Source organism: Macrotis lagotis, chromosome X (genome assembly GCF_037893015.1).
Source record: "Macrotis lagotis isolate mMagLag1 chromosome X, bilby.v1.9.chrom.fasta, whole genome shotgun sequence".
NCBI classification, from domain to species: domain Eukaryota; kingdom Metazoa; phylum Chordata; class Mammalia; order Peramelemorphia; family Peramelidae; genus Macrotis; species Macrotis lagotis.
The window spans coordinates 54,903,112-54,921,902 of NC_133666.1; the positions used below are offsets into that span (position 1 = coordinate 54,903,112).

The 18,791-nt window shown below is 39.7% G+C and overlaps 1 protein-coding gene across 1 annotated transcript in view; it reads right to left on the bottom strand.

The window, feature by feature from the left end:
- Positions 1 to 9,353, bottom strand: part of LOC141500286 (rab proteins geranylgeranyltransferase component A 1-like) — a 53,122-nt gene extending 43,769 nt beyond the window's left edge. The window contains exon 1 of the mRNA XM_074203360.1: positions 9,264 to 9,353. Coding sequence (XP_074059461.1) covers positions 9,264 to 9,312 — 49 coding nt within the window. The 5' untranslated portion in view covers positions 9,313 to 9,353. The remainder of the gene's footprint in view (positions 1 to 9,263) is intronic.
- Between the last annotated feature and the right edge of the window lie 9,438 nt (positions 9,354 to 18,791).

Here is an 18,791-nt window from a genome sequence, read left to right on the forward strand (position 1 = left end):
AAAGAAAAACGACAGAGGAGATGTGGGAAAACTGGGACATTGATGCACTGTGAATGGAATTGTGAACTAATCTAACCATTCTGGAGAGCAGTTGAGAACTATGTACAAAGAATTATCAAAGTAGGCATAGCCTTTAACCTCACAATACTACTATTAGGACTGTATTCCAAAAAAAGATTAGGAAAAAAAAGGAAAGGGGGACAACTAGGTGCACAATGGATAAAGCACAGGCCCTGGAAACAGGAGGACCTGAGTTCAAATCCAGTCTCAGATACTTTAATATTTAGTTGTGTGACCATGGGCAAGTCACTTAAACCCATTGCCTTGCAAGCCCCCTCCCCTCAAAAAGGAATAGGACCTATATGTACAAAAATATTTCCAGCAGATATTTTTGTAGGGGTAAAGAATTATAAATTGAAGGGATGCTCTTTGTCCTTCATGTCTTCATTCAAGATCTCAGGGAGGCGATGCCATGACAAGCACATGAATTGAATTTGATTGAGGGTGCTGTGCTAAGATACCAGTCTCACTTTCCCCTCCAGAGCCATCTGGGTCCAATGGCCAGACGCCAATCAGGGTAACTGGAGATGACTGTGGATGTGAGGCAATCGGGGTTAAGTGACTTGCCCAAAGTCACACAGCTAGTAAGTGGGAAGTGTCTGAGGTTAGATTTGAACTCCCATCCTCCTGATTCCAATGCCAGAGCTCTATGTTCTATTCACTGTGCAATTTAGCTATCCTGCCTCCGGGAGATTATCATCAACTGGGAAATAGCTCAACAACTTGAGATATGTGATTGTGATGGAATACTATTGTGATATAAGAAATGCAGGATGTTTTCAGAAAAACCTGGAAAGATATACATGAACTGATGCAAAGTGAAGTGAGCAGAACCAGGAGAACATCATACACAGTAGCAGCAATATTATATGATGTTTAACTGTGAATGACTTAGCTATTCTGAGCAACAAAAAGATCTAAAACAATTCCAAAGGATTTATGGAAAAATGCTAACCACCTCCAGAAAAAGAAATGAGGAATCTAAATGCAGAATGAAGCATGTTATTCTTTACTTTATGTTTTGGGGGGAGGTGTTGGCTGTGTTTTCTTTTACAACATGACTAATATGGAAATGATTTGCATGACTGTATATATACATATATATATATATATATATATATATATATATATATATATATATATAATTTTCTTCAAATTGCTTGCCTTCTCAAAGAGCAGGGAGGGAAGGAAAGAAAATTTGGAATTCAAAATTTTAAAAAGCAAATGCTAAAAATTGTTTTTACATGTCATTGGAAAAAAATAAGTAAAAAAGAAACAAGTACAACAATCCACTGGCCAGGTTATTACCTAGTCTTTTCTTCTATATGCTACCCTTATGATCAGATTTTAAAAAAAAGTTTCAATATGACATGATTGGTGCAATTTTATTCTGAGAGAATGAAAATTAAAACATTAGACATACATTGGTCTTTATGAGAAACACTGAAACACCTTCAAAATTTAAACATCATACCTTTTTCTGTCAGACAATTACATAATCTTTTATGTCTCAAACCCCTCTGTGATCTGTAAAATGTGAACAGACACCAGCAACATTTTAAAAGATTGATATCACTTTCCAAATCATTCATAAACACATCAGGAACATTACAGAGTTTTAGTTTAAAAAATCTTGCACGGAAATTGGAAAACAGATGATTTGGCATGAGTAACAGGTCAATTATATGGAATTATAATTATTTCTGTGTATTGGGAGTTTATGTTAAACATGAGAATGTGAGAGTAAGCAGCAGTATTTGATTTTAATTGCTAAAGCCTGGGTTATCCAAAACATCATGAGAACACTGGAGAAAATGAGAAAATGACATGAGGCTAGGGAGCTGAGACTCCTCGCTACAGAGGGAACCCTGAAACAGATGCAATCCCCTCTGAGGGACTGGTTTAAACTTATGATTTACAGGATGGAGTCAGCTTCTCCCTGAGAGTTTGCTCCAGAGTTAGATAACTCTCTTTGCCTTTCTAGGTATCAAGAATGCAAGCCATACATCCCCATCAATATATGGCTGAAGAATTGCAAAGCATTTTTCACAGAAGCAGAAAATTTGAAGGCTTTCTTTACCTCCTTCACCATCCCTTACACTGACAAGGGAAAGTTTCAAATAAAGTTCCAAATAAGACAAATGGTATACATGTTCCAAACCTATAGGCAAAACAAACAATAAATAACCCTAGCCGGTCAGCATGACACAATGGAAGGCTTCAGAAGGAAATGTATAAGGCCCCAAATGAGATCATAGGAGAGCAGTGTGATAGGAAAGGGAACAAGGTCACTTCTCCCTCTTGGCCAACAGAAGATAAATCAGAAACCTGAGCAAGCCCTTACCAATAAGCATCTGGAAAGGGCCATAGGATGAAACCTCTGAGGTCATTTAATGTAATCCCTTATTTTGCAGGGGAGGAAACAGGTCTCAGAGAAGTGACATGACTTGCCCAAGGTCATATAGATAGTAAGTAGCAGATAAAGGATTCAAACAGTTTTATTTAACACAATGCAGCAGAGGGTTTGAGGGGAAAAGGGGATCATGGGCCATAAAACTAGCTCAATAGAATATTCTCATGACATCTATGTAGAAAAAATGGGAGAATACATTAAGTGAGCCAACTAGAAAGATGTCATTTTCCCCATTCCTTCTACTTGGGATATCAATTTGGTCAATATTCCCTAGATCACAAAATAGGGGAACAGAAATTTGGTCATAAAGACAGAGGGAAACATGATGGTCGGTCAGAGGATCTCAAGTTTGAAGGAACCCTCATCTACTCCAAAACATGAGAATACCAGGGCTTCAGGAAGTAAGAAGACTTGTCTAAGGTAACACAAAGATGCCATATTTGAATGTTTATCCCCAAGATCCCAAACCTATTATTTAGAATCTTAAGGATCAAAGCACAATGCCATAGTCGTTTCCATTGAAAGCAATGAATTTGGAGTGAAAAACTGGACTTCTAGTGGCAGCTCAGGCATGTTATTTTCAATGGAGATAGGAATAGTCCTGGAGTCAAGAAAACCTCAGTTCAAATTCAGTCTTTTACACTGCCTAGTTCTATAATCCTGGGAAAGTCATTTGACTACTGTTTGCCTCAGTGTCCTCAACTGTAAAATAGGGATAATAAGAGCACCTAACTCCCAGGACTGTTTAGAGGAAAAAACATATATTTGATTTGCAAATCTGAAAGTGTTATGTAAATCTATTAATTTCCCTTTACTTTTTTCAAGAAAAATCTTTCTTTAAAAGGATTATACACTTTGTTTTCATAGAGGGAGAAAAAAAAATTTGAGCTTTCTATGTTTCAGGATCATGATTCCAGATATCAAGTTACAGAGTCTAAGAGTTAAAAACACTAAATGACAAATTCATTTCCAGATGAGGAGCTCCAGAAATCCTCCATTATTTGGTCCAGGGCACCTGAGGAAGGGTCTACTCAGTGCTGGGTCTTCAGCAGTAGCCTAGGGAACAACTGTCGGGCATGGAGTGGCTACTTGTCCCTATACAAAATGGTTAAAATTCTGGATATTAAGAACTGGGTCTTTTTTTTGTCTTCTCCTGTGCTATCAGCCTGGTTTGTTATAAAACCATGGTATACCTTCAGTTTTGCTCTATTTAGTATGTGCTAACCTAGGGAACTGGATGTTCTTGCCTGTCAGAATGGCAAGTTTCTAAGACCTGAGGGCAGCTAGGTGGCACAGTGGACAGAGCACTGGCCTTGGGGTCAGGATGATAAGAGTTCAAATCCAGTCTCAGACATTTGACTCTCACTAGCTATATGACCTTGGGCAAGTCACTTAAACTCAATTGTCTCACATCCAGGACCATCTGCAGTGGAACTGATTCATATCTGGCCACTGGACCCAGATGGCTCTAGAGGAGAAAGTGAGGCTGCTGACTTAGCACAGACTCCCCTCACTCAAACCCAATTCACTTTCTTGTCATGGCATCACCTCCCTGATGTGGTCTTCTTCAAAAATGAAGGACATACATTATTACTAAGACCTGAATGGGTTTGGTAGGTTCTTCAATCAATGAAGTAAAAGAAGCTTTGGCAGCTACGCATCCTGTCCCTATTCCCCCCCCTCTCATGGCTCAGGTCATTTTCCCCTCTCAAATATCTCAAAACCTTCTATGCTAGCTTTATACAATTAGAGAACTGGAAAGGAACAGAGACCATCTTTCTCATCCTGTGTGCTTTACAATATAGCCCACCAAATGGCAGTCCAACTTTTGCTTGAGGGAAATCACTCCCTCCTGAGGTGACCCACCCTGCTTTTAGAGACCTCTCGTTGCTGCACCACGCCCCTTCTACATGTCAACCCTTACAGTAGTGATCAACTTCTCTACCCCAAGTTCAATATCACCAGTTTTTTCAGCTGAGCCTCAGATGATACGATATTGAGGTCAAGCTTTTCAATAGCTCTCCTCAACATAGGTCTAATTGATCAATGACCTTCCAAATAAAGATACCCAGACCTGAAAATAATCCTCAAGGGATGATGGGACCAAAAAAGATATGGGACTATCATCAACTTAATCCTGATCACTGTTTCTTTTAGGGCATTATATTTAGATTTCAGTCAAGTAAAACCCCTAATTTCTTTAAGATCGACTGTATGACTAGATGGATCTCCTCTATTTAAAAGTTGTGAGGGTAAACTTTCGAAGTCAAATCTGAGACATTTAACCCTCTTCAGATTCACCTTATTAGATTCATCCGGATGTTCTAAGAGTTTGTCAGGATACTTTTATATTCTAACTGCCAACTTATTTGCTAACAATACCTCCCTAGCTTTGTCATCTGTATATCTGATAAGCATGTCATCCATCTCTTTGTCTAAATCTTTGATAACCATTATAAACAGCTATACCCATTCCTTCCAAAAGTTTTAGGACTTGCAGTTTTTCACAAAAGAGTCAGACAGGCCAGTAAAGCAACAGGCCTTTATTATGGCACATTTCAACATATAAATGAAGACCCAAGGCTTTTAGTCAAACACCCTGGGTCAGAGGCATGAAGAAATATTGGGCAGGTGGGGGTGGGGGTGAGGTAGGGGCTCTAGGGCAAAGGATGCATCTAGATTGCAGTGGCCAGAGCCTTACTGTGATAGTCTTCAGGAGCCACAGGGAAAAGAATTAAGTGTGTAGCAAGCAAAAGTAGCAGTCAACAATGATCTTTTGGTGACGAAGTCTTCTGACTTGGTATACTCAGGTTCCACCAAGTTCTCCTCTTCTCTTCCTAGTCGATGTGTGGGAAGACTGGATTCTTTCTCTCTTCCACATGCCAAAGTAATGCTCGCTTTTACAAGGAGGCTCACAGGATCATGGAATTATAGAATGAGAAATAGAAGGGACCTTAGAGTTCATAAAGTCCAACCTCCCCATGTCAGAGATGATGAAAATGAGGTCTGGAGTGGTTAAGTGATGGGATAATGAATATAAAGTACTTAAAAAGCAATAGAAATGAGTTTTATTATTGCACAAGGTAATAGTGGCAGAATGAGGATTCAAACTCAAGAAACCTGATGGGCTGAAGCTGACATATCATAGACTCAAAGACATTTGTGATTAAGAAGGCAAAACTAATTTGGGGAAATTTTCTAGAAAAGGCAAAAGGAAAGAAAATGTCCAGTGCAGAGGCTGCTGGCCACAATTGAGTCTTATGGGTTTCAGAGGCTTTGGGGAATGATCAGAATAGCAGAGGTCAAAGACAAGCTCTGGGGCACTCTCCAAGAGAGCACTTTCAAACAGACCATCAAATCTTGGGTATGGCCATTTAACCTGTTCGGAATGTACTTCATGATATGATCATCCAGCCCACATCATCTATTTTGTCCAAAATAGCACAAGAAATATATGGCTAAAATCTGGGAAAATATGGTATTTCCTTTCATCTACCAATCTACTAACCCTGAGGTTAATTGAGAATACTCTGTTCTTGAGAAAGTCACTGACTCCATTAAGATGTAAGATGTTCGCTAACAATTCTTTTAACTTGTTTTAGTATTCTGTCAAAAACCCGAGTCAAGCCAACAGGTCCACAGCTGCAGATTCTTTTTTCTTTTCTTCTTTTTTTTTAAAACTTGAGCAGCATTTGTGTCTCTTCATTTACCATCATTTATCAAAGATCAGAGACTAACTTAACAATCACATCCAACTGTTTTTAATATCCAGGGAAATATTTCACATAGGACTGGTGACTTGAACTCACAAGGAGCAGAATGTGCTCTCCTTCTAGCTGTCTCTGTGTTTCTCTCACCTCTGTCTTCTGTCATTTTTCAGTATTCATTTGGAGCTGCTCCATAGCAAGGCCTCTGTCATCTCTTTAGATCTCCACACCAGTGGTTTTGTTGCTACATGTAATCTCTGGAACAACAAAGATGATAGTCCCTCTGTGGTCTTTTGAGACCTTTAGTAATTGAAAATTTTATCAATGATATGGAACCTCTCAGAAATTAGTTAAATCAATCTATGGAAAACAGATATAAAGTCTGTAATCTGTCTTGTACTCTGAGCCTTTCCAGCTTGGTACATCCCTGTCAAGAGTTTGAAGTCAAACTGTCAGTCTTTGAGAAACTCCATGCCAGAAAGATGCAGTAAGGTAGAGTTTTAGGGAAAGTTAGACACCTATTTATTGAATAAATGAATCTTTTTGCCTGTTCCAGAGCCCTTCATGCTTACCTTTAGCTGTGTCTACATAGCTGAGATTGCCAGATAGCCAATACTGAATCTGTATGCTTTTTCTCTAATCCATGATTTTTCCCCACAAAACAAAATGCGAATTAACAATGAGGGGGAAGGGAAAGAAAAAGGTAGCCACTTAGGAACATAAGCTCCATTATGGGTAAAAAACCACAGAAGAGATTTCCAAGGCCCTATCCTCTCCATGAGTACCTTGAAGTCAGACAAGCCATTTCTTCCTAATGAGCAAAGTGGATGCTTCCTTTTATGGTCTCACTGTTCCCTTTATTTTATCTCTACTTAAAAACTGTTTTATTAGCTTCCACTTGAAGCTTCAATACACTAGCTGCATTTTTGTAAAGGGGAATGGATTTAATTTAAAAGGATGGACAAAGAACTGTTTCAGTTTTAAAAACAATTTTCAAAGAAAACTCTCTCTCCCTCTAATCCCCAACAGAAATTAACCAAGGTCAACAGGGTTTAAAAGAAGACTGACAGACGACTTTATTTGATAAAGATAAATGGTTTCTTGATGACATTTTAATGAACTAAATTTCCTAAAAGAAATATTGCATCTAGTACATTTTGCTAAGTTTTTGCTATATTCATGATTACTGTGTTAAATAAAAATGTTGCTTTTCCTTTGATTCATCAACTAATGTACTCAGGAACAGAAAATTAATTCCAGGAAGTTCTTTTATAAGCCAAACCATTCCAATCTGATTAACAAACCTAATTTTACTTTTAAATATTAAAATGTAAGTCCCAGTTTACTAGAGTTCCTTTGAGCTTTTGGATCTAACTGTATTTCTATAGCATCTAATAAATAGGAAATTCTTAAAGCCTTAAAAAATCAGTGTGTCTAATAGAATCTAAGTCTGTCTTTTATTTTTACTTTTTGCAAGGCAATGGGGTTACGTGGCTTGCCCAAGGCCACACAGGTAGGTAATTATGAAGTGTGTGAGGCTGGATTTGAATTCAGGTCCTCCTGACTCCAGGGCTGGTGCTCTATCTACTGTGCTACCTAGCTGGCCCTATATTAAGAGAAACTTTAACATGTATAGCTGTATTGTGGAATTTAAAAGCATGTCAAATAAAGTCTTCCCATTCATGCAGAAAATAGCTTTTACTGCCATTACACCAGACTCTTCCTGCAATAGTATTACATACCAATTATGGCACTTTCCCACCACAAAGCTCAGTTGTCACAGATTCAACACAGGTCAAATTCCATACTTTCAAATACATCATTACACAAAATGTTTATTCCAAGAACTCACGTTAGCTATTTACAAGAATTAGTGAGTCTAAGGTGTTAACCTGAAAACGAGTGAGCAAAAATCTCATCATAATTCCAGCAACTTCAAATAAACCCTCCAAGACTAAAATCCTGAGCGACAGGATTTTTAAAAAGAAATAAACCACAGTCTAAATTGGATCTGTTTTCCATTTTCCGGACAGATTAGGCAGAATGAAAGGGGAATTTTGGAGGCATTTCCTATTTATTTTTTCATCCCTTCTTTTCATTCTCACTAAAATGAAAACAACTCTTTGCTTTCATCTAGCACCTATTCCCTGGAGACCCACGATGGCTTTCCAGGTATGCATCACTGGAGTAATGCACACACCTAAGTTTTCTTCTTAAGGAAAGGCCATGTGAAACCTTCCTTCACTGCAACCCTCAAAACTGCTGGCTGTGCGTTGTTAACCGGTATCGGTTGGCAGGATGGCCAGAAGCAAGGAAGCTGAAGTGTCCCAGGAGGTTCTCTCCCCTCTCCCCATCTTGGCTAAGAGTTGGTTCCATTGAGTAGGTCATTCACAGGGTCCTAGGGCAGAATGGGCATGCCTGCATTTCCCAAAGAAAGGCTCCGTTGGACCCCCTGCTCCTACCAAAGTTTTGCAGCCTCTTCCTGCGGGAGCACCCCACGTGATGCGGGAACTACTCTAACAGCACATTAAGCAGGCAGGTCCCGCATCGGGCGGGGGCGGGCCGGCGGGAAAGCCAAGTGCGTTCTGGGAGCAGCCCCAAGTAAGACAGCCGGGCCTGTCGAGCACCACCCCGTTTCCTTCCACCCTCACCCCAGCATTTCGCCTCCATGAAGGCCCACGGCCACCCCGCCCCGCCCTCGCTCCTGCTGAGAGGAATCGAGGGTTGGGGGGCCCAAAGGAAAGGGGTTGGCGGAGGGCGCCGGGGAGAGGGGGCAAGGTCACCCAGCAGGCAGCCTGGGAGAGGAGGCCTAGCAGCTACTCTCCGAAAGAGGCCCCGAGGCCAGGCCGGCCCTGCCAGCTCGGCACCCCCCCCCCAGCCCCGGAACCGCAGCACCCCGCTTCGGGACTCCCACTGGAGCTGGCTCCCAGCGCACTTAGCCCAGCCCCGCCTCGGGGCGCCGAGGGCTGGCGTCCACGCGGGCAGCCCTGCAGGAGCCCCGAACGCCCTCCTCAGGCACCAAGGCCCGCCGCCCGTCCGAAGGCCACGGCCCGCCCGAGGTCAAGTCCTGAAGCCTTACGTACCGGTCCCTATCACCACCACATCGAACTCCGAAGGGAGTTTCTCTGCCATCTTGAGAGGGGAAGCGTCACGTGATGCCACCTACCGGAAATGGTCTCTACTTTCTTTGGCCGAGGCTAGGCTGCGCGATGCATTCTGGGGCTTGTAGTACCTAGGTGGACCGAGGCCGGGGAGGCTTGTAGGGAAGCAATCCTTTGAGCCCAGCTCTTCCTAACCAGGAACCAGGAGTCATGTGGTGTAGTGGTGAGCGCCCTGGGGCTTCCAGGTTCCAAGTCAGCTTCAGGCCCTGGAAGCTGTAAGTCCCTGGCTAAAGCATTTCACCCCCTTTTGTTTTACTTTCTGCCATTGTGAAAGCACGATAATGACAATGCAAAGACTGACAAATTGCCTTCTTGTGGGGGGCGGGGGGGGGGGAGACAAATTAGGGTAAAAACTGTAAAACTCAAAATAAAATCTTTTTTTTTCCTATTTTTTAGATTTTTGCAAAGCAATGGGGTTAAGTTACTTGCCCAAGGCCACACAGCTAGGTAACTATTAAGTGTCTGAGGCTGGATTTGAACTCTGGTCCTCATTACTCCAGGGCCGGTGCTCTATCCACTGCTCCACCTAAGCTGCCCCAATAAATAAAATCTTTTAAAAAATGTTAATAAGAGCACCTGCCTCCCACAGTGCTTGTGAAGACCACAGGAGAAAATGTGAACAGTACTGTTGCTTAAAGAGCATATCCAACTCGTCCTGTGAAATAGTGGGAAGGGATTGAAGTTGAAGGATCTGGATTGGCATAGTAGGTCCACCATATGCTTTGAAGAAATACTAAAATAAGGGTCTGGCCCAATAGGGTTTGCAATATATTTAGCAGGAAAGCAACCTTCCTTGATCTGTTATCTATCACCTCTCCTTCCCCCCCGACACACACACACAGATAAGAAAACTGAGTAACAGAGCAAAGACTAGAACCTCAGTCACCCTCTACTTAGTGTATTTTTTCACTACCAAGTACGTCAGATTTTAATTATTCAAACTGAGGTCTAGTTGATAGTCTGAACCACAAGAATTTGAAATTCAAAAAATATGGGTTAACAAATATAAGTCAGTACTATCACTGCTATAGAGAGTCCATAGTGAATAAAATGGATTATAAATTGGTGTGGTCTTTGCAAATGAATAGATGTGAAACATTATTACCCCGTTTTATAGATGAGGAAACTGACACAGAGAGGTTGTGATTTATTCATGGTTACACAACTAATGAGTGTCTAAAATAGATTTCTTGCTGACCCTAAATTCAGCAGATAGAAAAACTGAGGCTCAGATTAAGTGACTTTCCAGAAAGCATATAGCTAGTAAGTTGTTAATGCTGAAATGAATCCAAGTGAGGAAAAGGGCTAATGAAAGTTAAGAGATTGGCTCCAAAGTCACAATACTAGGAGAGAAATTAAAGCCCAAGTCTTCCTAATCTCTGCATCTGGATCTGTCTTCTCATGGTGTACTGCCCCTAAAATATAGAATCATAGAATCCATCACTATACAGAATAACAACTTCATGTCCCCCAGCATTCCTTCACATTCATCTTGGCCCTAGCCCTTCAGTTGTCACACAAACATTCCTATGCTCTATTCTTTATTCTGTTTGGCCCCAGAACAGTGTACTTTTCCCCTCTTGCTCCATGAATCAAGCCAGTTTCTCATGAATACATTCCTTGGCATGCCTTCATTTGTACTGCCAGTCTCAGAAAACAATCTGGTAAGATAGGTTGGTAATAGTCATTTTGTTGGTAAAAGAAGAAAGGATCTGTGAATTATTACAATATGAATGAAAAGCAGAGATTTGTCTCCACCATAGTGTTGGCTGTACCAGGGAGCCAAAGCATCACTGCATGATTACTTTGATTGAGGTTAGATGGCCTTAGGAAAGTTATTGTCCCTGATGAAGGACCATACTACTAGGTAGCTAACAGAGCATTCAGAAGCATTAGAAGGGTTGCACCCCCAGTTACTTAACATTTATCCTATAGTTCATTTACATGAAAAACCAATAAAAAGCAAACATGAGGAAAAAAAAACCTTTTTTGCCAATCCCAGAAATTGCATGTGCAACCTAAAATTAAAAGCATAATTCAACTCACTGATCTCCAGAATAATGGTTTCATTGAATTAAAAAAGGAAATTAGCTCCTGTGTTCCAATATGTAGCCATCATTAACTCAACCTCCAGAGCACAGATAAATGCTTAATAATGCTTCATTATTTGAAGCATACCAGTAAACAAGCGCCTTCAGCTTCATGTTGCTTTTGCCTCCCAGACTTGGCAGGATTACCTGTTTCAATTGTTGGAGCATTTTCATTGTCACCCACCTCTTGTTATATTGAAAAACCCAATGAACAAGGACTTATTGGGGCGGCTAGGTGGTGCAGTGGACAGAGCACCGGCCCTGGAGTCAGGAGGACCTGAGTTCAAATGTGATCTCAGACACTTAATAATTTCCTAGGTGTATGGCCTTGGGCAAGTCACTTAACCCCATTTGCCTTGCAAAAACCTAAAAAAAAGGAACTTATTGAGTACCTACTATGTTCAAACTCCTATTACAAGTGACAAAACTGAGATGCTCCTTGACCTGAAGGAATTTAAATTGTCTTGGAAATTCTCTTGAGAAGGTTTGAATCTTTTGATGTACAGAATCCTTGGAATAGTTCAGTATAAATGTATTGCTTAAAAATTAGACCACTGGTTGGTATAACATAAAAGGAAATGTCAGAAATACATTTAGGTTATTGTTTATGGGGGACTAAATATGGCAGAATTCCATGTAATTTTACAGTTATCAATAGAAATGAAAATTGTTAGATCTTTAAAGGGAAATATAATTAACTTTCCATTTTGAACTTACCAAGCTGATTTTTTTTATACCCAGGTATAACTCTTTGCCTTTAAATCTAATAAATAGCATATCCTTCCAATAGAATGTGAATTCCTTGTGAACAGGAATTGTTTTGTTCTTGTCTTTGTATCTCAAACACTTAGTACAGTGATCTGCGAATAGTAGGTCTACATAATAGATCCCATATTCCTGGAACTCTCTACTTCTTTACCTCTGTTTGTCTATTAGACTCTTTCTACCTTTAAGAATACCTCACTGGGGCGGCTAGGTGGCGTAGTGGATAAAAAGCACTGGCCTTGGAGTCAGGAGTACCTGGGTTCAAATCCGGTCTCAGACACTTAATAATTACCTAGCTGTGTAGCCTTGAGCAAGCCACTTAACCCCATTTGCCTTGCAAAAACCTAAAAAAAAGAATACCTCACTGATGGAAACAAAGTAAAGAATGACAGGTTGCTTTCTGTGGGGGGTGGGTAAGATTGGGGGGAAAATTGTAAAACTCAAATAATATCTTTAATAAAAATAAATTTAAAAAAAAGAATACCTCACTGGGGCAGCTAGGTGGTACAGCAGGTAAAGAACTGGCCCTGGAATCAGGAGGATCTGAATTCAAATCCAGCCTCAAACACTTAATAATTACCTAGCTGTGTGACCTTGGGCAAATCATTAACTCCATTGCCTTGCAAAAGCAAAATAAAAAAAAAGACAGAGCTCAAGCACTCTCATGAACTCTTTCCTTATCCCCCCAAATTAGTCAGTTAACCAGCATTTATCGAACTTTTACTATATGCTCTGCACATTTTTAGTTGTTTTCAGTCATGTCCATTTCTTTGTGACCCTGTGGCAAAGATACTGGAGGAGTTTGCCATTTCTTTCTTTAGCTCATTTTAGAGATGAGGAAACCGAGGCAAATAGGATGAATTGATTTGCCCAAGATCATGTGGCTAGCATCTAAAGTCAGATTTGAACTCAGGAAGATGAGAATCCTGATTCCAGACCTGGTGGTGCTTTATCTACTGCATCAGCACCTAGCTGCCCACTGGAGATCTGGCAAAAGGCAAACATGCCTACTGCCCTCAAGAAGCTCATAGACTATTGGAGGAGACCACCTACAAATTGTTCATATAAGATATATACAGAGTATATATAACACAATCTCAGAAGGCAGGAAGAAGTGAGGGAGACCCTAAAGATCTCTTTCAGAAAGTGATCAGTGAGCTCATCCTTGAGCAAGTCAGGAGGGGGAGATGAGCACAGCCAAAGAAATAGCATAATCAAGAGATGTATGAGGAACAGCAAGACCAGTACTCATGGGTCATAGTGTATTTGAAGGGAAATAAAGCATAAAAAGATTGTCAAGATATAAAGGGTCTATTAATGTCCAGTGATTTTATATTTGAGTAGGAACAGAGATCATGTGATCATCCCTTTGCTTTGGGAAAATCACTTTGGCAGCTGAGTGAACAGAGAAAGACCTGAAGCAGGGTCACCAGTCAGAAAAATAGGCTATTGCAGCATACTGGGCATGAGGGGCTAAGATCTTGCACCTAGGTGAAAGCTGGATGAGGGTAGAGAAGGTAGAGAAGAAGGTATAAGAATCTATGAGGGAGTTGCAAAGGTAGCAACAGAGTAAGTGTAAAAGAAGAGTTGAAAATGGTACTGATGTCCCAAGTCTAGGTGATTAGGAGTAGAGTGGTATCCCTAGAGGATGAAGGAATGAAGGGTTTACAGAAAAATATAATGAATTCTGCTTTGGAAATATTGTGCCAATTTGAGTTGAAAGATAGTGATGTGGAACTGAAGCTCAGGAGAGAGTTTAAGGCTAGGTATATAGATCTGTCCATAGTCTACACAGACATGATAACTGAAGTCATGGGAACTGGTGAGATCACCACTAGTTAGAGCAAAATTTCTTAACTTGTGGCACATAATATATGTGTATATATATATATATATATATATATATATATATATAGAGAGAGAGAGAGAGAGAGAGAGAGAGAGAGAGAATGATATAGATATAGATGATATAGATATAGATATAGATGATATAGATAGATATAGAGATAGACAGAGATATATCTTTATTTTCACTAACCTCTGACTGCAACTCAGCATTTCCTTCAATTATGATGTTTTTAAAAAATTATTCTGAAAAAGTTCTCAACAGACAGCCAAAGGAGTTATGTATGCATGCTGGAGTGCGCGCACACACACACATACACACACACAGACAGTTAAGAATTCCAAAAACAGAGGGAGAAGAGATCCTTAGAAAGGACTTGACTTAACTTGAACAAAGATCCAGCAAAGGAGACTAAGAAGTGGTCATCAGACAAGTAGCAGAACCAAAGGAGAGAAGTGTCTCAAAAAGAAGGAAGGAAATCAGAATTTTTTAAATTCCTACTATGTGCTAGGCAGAGTGTTTAAATACTACAAACTCTAATTCGGTTCTCATAACAACACTAGGGGTGAGATATTTTTACTTATCTTCATTTTATAGGTGAGGAAGCTGAAGCAGTGATTTTTGCCCAGTCACATAGCTCATAAGTGTCCGAGGCCAGATGTGAACTGGGGCCTTCCTGACTCCAAGCCCAGCACTTTAACTACTGTGCCATATTTCTGGAAAGGAAAGAGAACCTTGGAGGAGAGGATAATCATTAGTGTCCAAGGCTGCAGAAAGGGAAAAAAGAATGAGATCAAGGGGGAAAAACCATTAGACTTGGCAAATTAGGAGGCTTTGGGTGATTTTGAAGAGAGCAGTTTCAACTGAATGAAGACATAGGCAACTTGGTTGCATAGAATTTAATATCAAGTGAGAAGAGAAGAAGTGGAGGTACCAGTTGTAAATGGCATTCTCAAGGAATTTGCCTAAGAAAGGAAGGAGAGATTAAAGAAGATAACTAGTAGGGATAGTAGGATAATAGTGAGGTGATTGTTGGTATTGCTAGTGTGTTTTGTTTTTGTTTTTAAGGATTGGAGAAAGATTGTCATGTTTTGTAGAGAGCAGGAAATAAGCCAGTAGATAAGGAGAGAATAAAGGTTTTAGAATGAAGAAGATAAAGGATGCGATCTACTGAAGAAGACTGGATGAAATGGGGTAACAGATGGTTGAAGTAGAGTTTTCCTTGAGAAAAGTCACTTCTAGAGATGGGTGAAGGAAGAGAATTGAGGAAGAGATCTGAGGGATGTGAAATGAAGAGGGAACTTGACAAATTCAATGTTTTTCAGGTTCGGAGCTGAGACACTTGAGGAAAAGGGAGCTGTGGGAGGCATGAGAAGAGATGAAAAGGATTGGAGTGAGATAGCGAATCAATTTTGGAGGTCCAACTACAATACATTCAACTAATTTATATGTATTTATATTTTTCACTTTTGAGTGTATTATGCATATTGAAACATAGTTATTGTCTCCCTTTTAGAGAAGAGTTTGTTAGGGTGGCTAGGTGACGCAGTGGATAGAGCACCGGCCCTGGAGTCAGGAGGACCTGAGTTCAAATGTGGCCTCAGATACTTAATAATTACCTGTGTGGCCTTGGGCAAGCCACTTAACCCCATTGCCTTGCAAAAAAAAAAACACTTTAAAAAAATAAATAAACGAATGAATGAATGAATAGAGAAGAGTTCCTTTCAGTCTTTGTATTTACATTCCCCAATGTCTAGCCCAGTGTTTGGTACATAATGAATCCATAATAAATACCTGTTGATTGTTGAATTTAAGCAAATCACAACCTGTTCTAATTGAAGGGAACAGTGACAAAATCATGCAACATCATAAATTTCTCTTTGGCTTTGCCACACATTTTTTACTTTGGGATATAGCTGTATCTGATGTTCAGATCATTTCTAACAAACAAAAGCTGTGTCTTGAAGACCTGGAAGACCTGAAATGTCTAATTTCCCAGCATGCCTTTGGCCTCAATTCAGAATTGGAAAATTGGACAGCATGACTTCTCAAATTGATACAAAACACGAATCTGAGCTTAACTAACCCATCTCTAAATATGATATTTGCATGATTCACACTGTCTCTGGAGATAACATTGTTCTGATTGTTAAAACAAAGGCCACATACCAGGCAGAGCCTTGAGCCACCTTCCAAGCTGCTCATGTTCCTCAGATTCATTATGAATAAAAGTACACAAGGTGGAGGATGATGTCAAGAGAACATAAAGTAAAGCAGAGTGCTTGACTACTCCTTTCCTATTCTAACTCAACCTAATTTTTAAGAACTAAAATATTTGCTTTGGATCAACCACAAAGCCATGGGATTTTGAATATGAGAGTTGCCAGTATGTTAAATCATGGGGTCATTGGCTATATACAAAATAATTTCCTACAGATGCAAAAATAACATACTTTTTCAAATATCTAAGTTGAACTCAGGAAGTTCATTCACCTTCAAGTGCTTTTCTGTAAGCAATATATTTAGTCCTAGAAAAGCAATATGGGGCAATAGATAGAAAGTCAACCTTGGAGTCAAGAAATAACAGTTCAGATCCTATCTCTTCTAGTTAAGAGGCCATGAGTAAAACTTTTCACCTCTAATGCCTCCTGAAATTCTCCAATGCTGTAAGTTACAGACCATTAACTGATCATCAAGTGGAGGGAGTTCCTACACTGGGAGTTTCCAATGGGGATGAAATCACAGATCTAGAGTTAAAAAAACCACCAAAAAGAGGTCTCACATGTAGTAAGAAAGCATATGAAATCTACAGAAAACAACTGTTATAACATTTCCTACAATTATAAATGAGAGGAAATTGGCTGTTTCCCCTCTGCCTATAAACATGTTCACATGTCCCCTTTCCTAAATAAATCTTCTCTGTTAACCCCTTGAGCTATCCTTCCATCTGTCTCTTTACTTTCACTGCCAAATTTCCATAAGGGGTCGTTTATGCTTGCAGCCACTACTTCCTCGTGAACTACTTACTCCCAACTCCTTGTGGGGTCTATGAATAGAATGTCCCAGAGGTCAGTGCTTGGCTCTGTGCTGTTTAACATTTTTTTCAATGACTTGCATAAAGGAAAAGATGGCATGTTTGGCAGATCAGCAGATGATATGAAACCAGAAATCCTAGTTACCTACCATACTGGGTGATAGAATTAGGATCCAAAATGAAATTAATAGGCAGTGATGTTGGATTGACTCTAATAAGATAAAAATTTTTCAGTATAAACGTAAAATCTTAAATTTGGGTTCTGCCATACAAGACATGGCAGCTACAGACAAACAATACTTGGTAAGGCTCCAAAATACTTGGAGTCATTTCATTAAACCCATAGATGAATAAGAATCCCTTCAACATATGATGCCCATCAAGAAGTCATTTATCTTTGCTTAAAGAAGAACTACCACTGGCTGTATCCTAAAGAAATTATGAAAAAGGTTAAAATTCCCAGGTGTGCAAAAATATTCATAGTAGCTCTGTTTGTAGTGGCAAAGAATTGGAAATTGAAGGGATGCCCATCCATTAGGGAATAGCTGAAGAAATTGTATTGTATGTATGTGATGGAACGCCATTGTTCATTAAGAAATCATAAAGGGGGGAGGCTAGGTGGCACAGTGAATAGAGCACCAGCCCTGGAGTCAGGAGTCCCTGAGTTCAAATCCCATCTCAGACACTTAATAATTACCTGGCTGTGTGGCCTTGGGCAAGCCACTTAACCCCATTTGCCTTGCAAAAAAAAGCTAAAAAAAAGAAATCATAAGGGATGGGATTTCATAAAAGTCTGGAAAGACTTGCATGAACTGGTGCTGAATGAGATGAGCAGAAGCAGAAGAACACTGTATACACTAGTAATAACATGGGGTGATGATAACCATGATAGACTTGTTCAATTCAGCAGTACAATAATCAGAATCAATTTTAGAGGATTTGTGATAGAGAATACCATATGTATCTAGAGAAGGAACTGTAAAGCTTAAATGAAGACCAAAGCTTATTATCTTCAATTTTTAAAAGTTATCTTATGAAATGTGTAATTTTGTTATCTCTGATGTTTTCTTTCTTCCTTTTGGATCTGATTCTTTTCTCTCAACTATGCTTATCATGGATGCAAATGTAAAGCCTATATCAGATTACCTTCTGTTGGGGAGGGGGGGGAGGAAAGGGAGGGAGGGAGAAAAATTGTAAAACTCAACATCTTACCAAAAAATGATTGGTAGAAACTACCATTGTATGTAATTGGAAAACAAATAAAATATTTATATAATAATAAAAAAAAAAGATGAGCTACCACCAAGAGTGCCTTTGCTCCTTGCCTTCCTACCTTATAAATACCTTAAATTCATACAGGTTGCTTTGTTTCTCACATGAATTGGATGATATAGGAGTCACCAACTCTATTCCTCCTAGTTAGATGGAGAACCACTAGGTCTTATCATATTCCTGGCCTCTGCCTCCCTATCTAATGCCTCCTGAATTTATCTGTCCTTCTTCATTGCCCACTATATCCCTTGTACTGTCATCTAATTGAATGACTTGAAGAATTGTAGAAAATACCCCTTTTCCATCATCAGTTGACCATTTGATAAATCTGATAATTTTAAAATGAAAAAAATAAACTGACAAAAAAACTTATGCCAGAAAAAACAAAATTTAAGGCTGCTAGTTCTAAAGGAAATGGTCCAGGTAACACATCTTGGTTTTAA